The sequence below is a fragment of the Lutzomyia longipalpis genome, chromosome 2 (assembly GCF_024334085.1).
Source record: "Lutzomyia longipalpis isolate SR_M1_2022 chromosome 2, ASM2433408v1".
NCBI classification, from domain to species: domain Eukaryota; kingdom Metazoa; phylum Arthropoda; class Insecta; order Diptera; family Psychodidae; genus Lutzomyia; species Lutzomyia longipalpis.
The window spans coordinates 8,801,377-8,803,004 of NC_074708.1; the positions used below are offsets into that span (position 1 = coordinate 8,801,377).

Consider the following 1,628-nt stretch of genomic DNA (forward strand, 5'->3'; position numbering starts at 1 on the left):
AGGACGTACAAAATAATTGGATTAGTAGAAGTTTTCTTTTTATCAGAGAGATTGGGAAAATCCAAAAACTTTCATTTATTGCAACACGTTGATTTGCTATGCTTTTTACTAAACGTTTTCTATCTCGCACGGTAAAATATTTATTTATTTCTTGTCTTTGATGATTTTCTAAGATAAATATAATTTTGAGCTAGATAAAAGAAAAATTGAACTGTAATAAATTGAGAAATTAAGATCTTTTAGAATTAAGTTGATTAAGTCATTTAATGAAATCTACAATGTGTATTAAATTGCAGAGCATTTAGTACGATCATGCAATTAGATTTGATGGACAAACATTAATGCTAATGACAGCATTTAAGCGAGATTAATATGCTAATAAATACACATAATACTGCATTTCACTCGGCGTCAGGTGTTAATTAAGAGACAGGCGTACAGATTATTGACTTATTTTATTGGAAAGAGACAATTGGTCTATCTATGTATTTTTTTTACAAAAGAGAATTTACAGATAATCACATTTTCACTCCTCTGGTTCTCTAGTCTGCGTCAGGTATGTGTAGTCGATGATTCTGATGTATCACTGGATGAATTTCTCTAAATGAAGATGGATTTAGTGATGTCCACCATGACCACCACCGTGGCCACCGCCATGGCCACCTCCACCGCCGCCGCCACCGTGCCCAGAGCTGAAACCGTGTTCACTGCCACCGGATGAGCCACCCTTCTTGCCATAATCGTCATGGTGTGAGTGGTGACTTTCGTGTCCGTGATGTCCTTTGTACCCTGAAATGCATCAAAAGAAATACGATCAGTTGTGATGCAAATTGATATTGATCCTCCTGCACAGGATCCTCTACTTACCTTTGTGAGCATCGTCGTAGTGCCCCTTATCGTGATGTCCCTTCTTGCCTTTGTGTCCTTCAGCATGGCCAGATTCGTGCTTGCCTCCCTTTTTGTGATCACCACCCTTCTTGCTGTGATGCTCATGGAAGCCACCATGTTTGGAGTGTTTGCCTTCATTGTGGGCATCATCGTAGAATTTGTGTTCCTTGTGGTAGCTATCCTTGCCAGATTTATGATGGTACCCCTTTGTTTCTGAACCCTTCTTGTGTCCCTTCTTGTGCCCGAATTTTCCTCCTTTGGATCCCTTCTTTGACTCATGATGCGATCCATGCTCATCCCCTTCGTCGTAGTGGGACTTTTTGTGGCCACCCTCCTCACCATGGTGTCCTTCATCTTCCTCCTTGCCATAGCTGCCTTTCTCACCTTTATCGAAGTGATGGCCAGAGTCGTATTTCTTTCCACCCTTGGACCCGTGTTCGCTGTGATGATCACTTCCGTGCTCACTGCCGCCACCCTCATCGAAGCTACTGCTGTGCCCATGGCCACCGCCACCGCCACCGCCACCGCCGCCGCCACCCCCATGTCCACCTCCATGACCACCACCATGTCCTCCGGCATAGCAGACTGAGATGACCAGGCTCACAGCCAGAAGCTGCCACACCCAGAAATTCCTAACCATCCTGTCCTCTCTGATTTTTTCCACAAAATCCAAAGAACTGCGGCACACCACACTGAAATATTCCTCTTCTGCTACTCCTGACCACACTGGAATCACAAAC

General features: G+C 43.7%; 1 protein-coding gene across 1 annotated transcript; it reads right to left on the bottom strand.

Annotated features, from left to right (window-relative positions):
• Positions 1–439: 439 nt before the first annotated feature.
• LOC129789104 (keratin, type I cytoskeletal 9-like) lies at positions 440–1,628 on the bottom strand. Its single transcript, XM_055825744.1, has 2 exons — positions 868–1,628; positions 440–789 (listed from the first exon to the last, which is right to left on the bottom strand). The coding sequence occupies exons 1-2, from the start codon at positions 1,526–1,528 to the stop codon at positions 617–619; spliced, it is 834 nt and encodes a 277-aa protein (XP_055681719.1). The 5' UTR covers positions 1,529–1,628; the 3' UTR covers positions 440–616.

Excerpts from the sequence above, each read along its gene's own strand:
- LOC129789104 (XM_055825744.1), bottom strand. The coding sequence starts at position 1,528 with ATGGTTAGGAATTTCTGGGTGTGGCAGCTTCTGGCTGTGAGCCTGGTC. Across the intron at positions 790-867 it reads CTACGACGATGCTCACAAAG|GGTACAAAGGACATCACGGA; the intron begins GTAAGTAGAGGA and ends GATGCATTTCAG.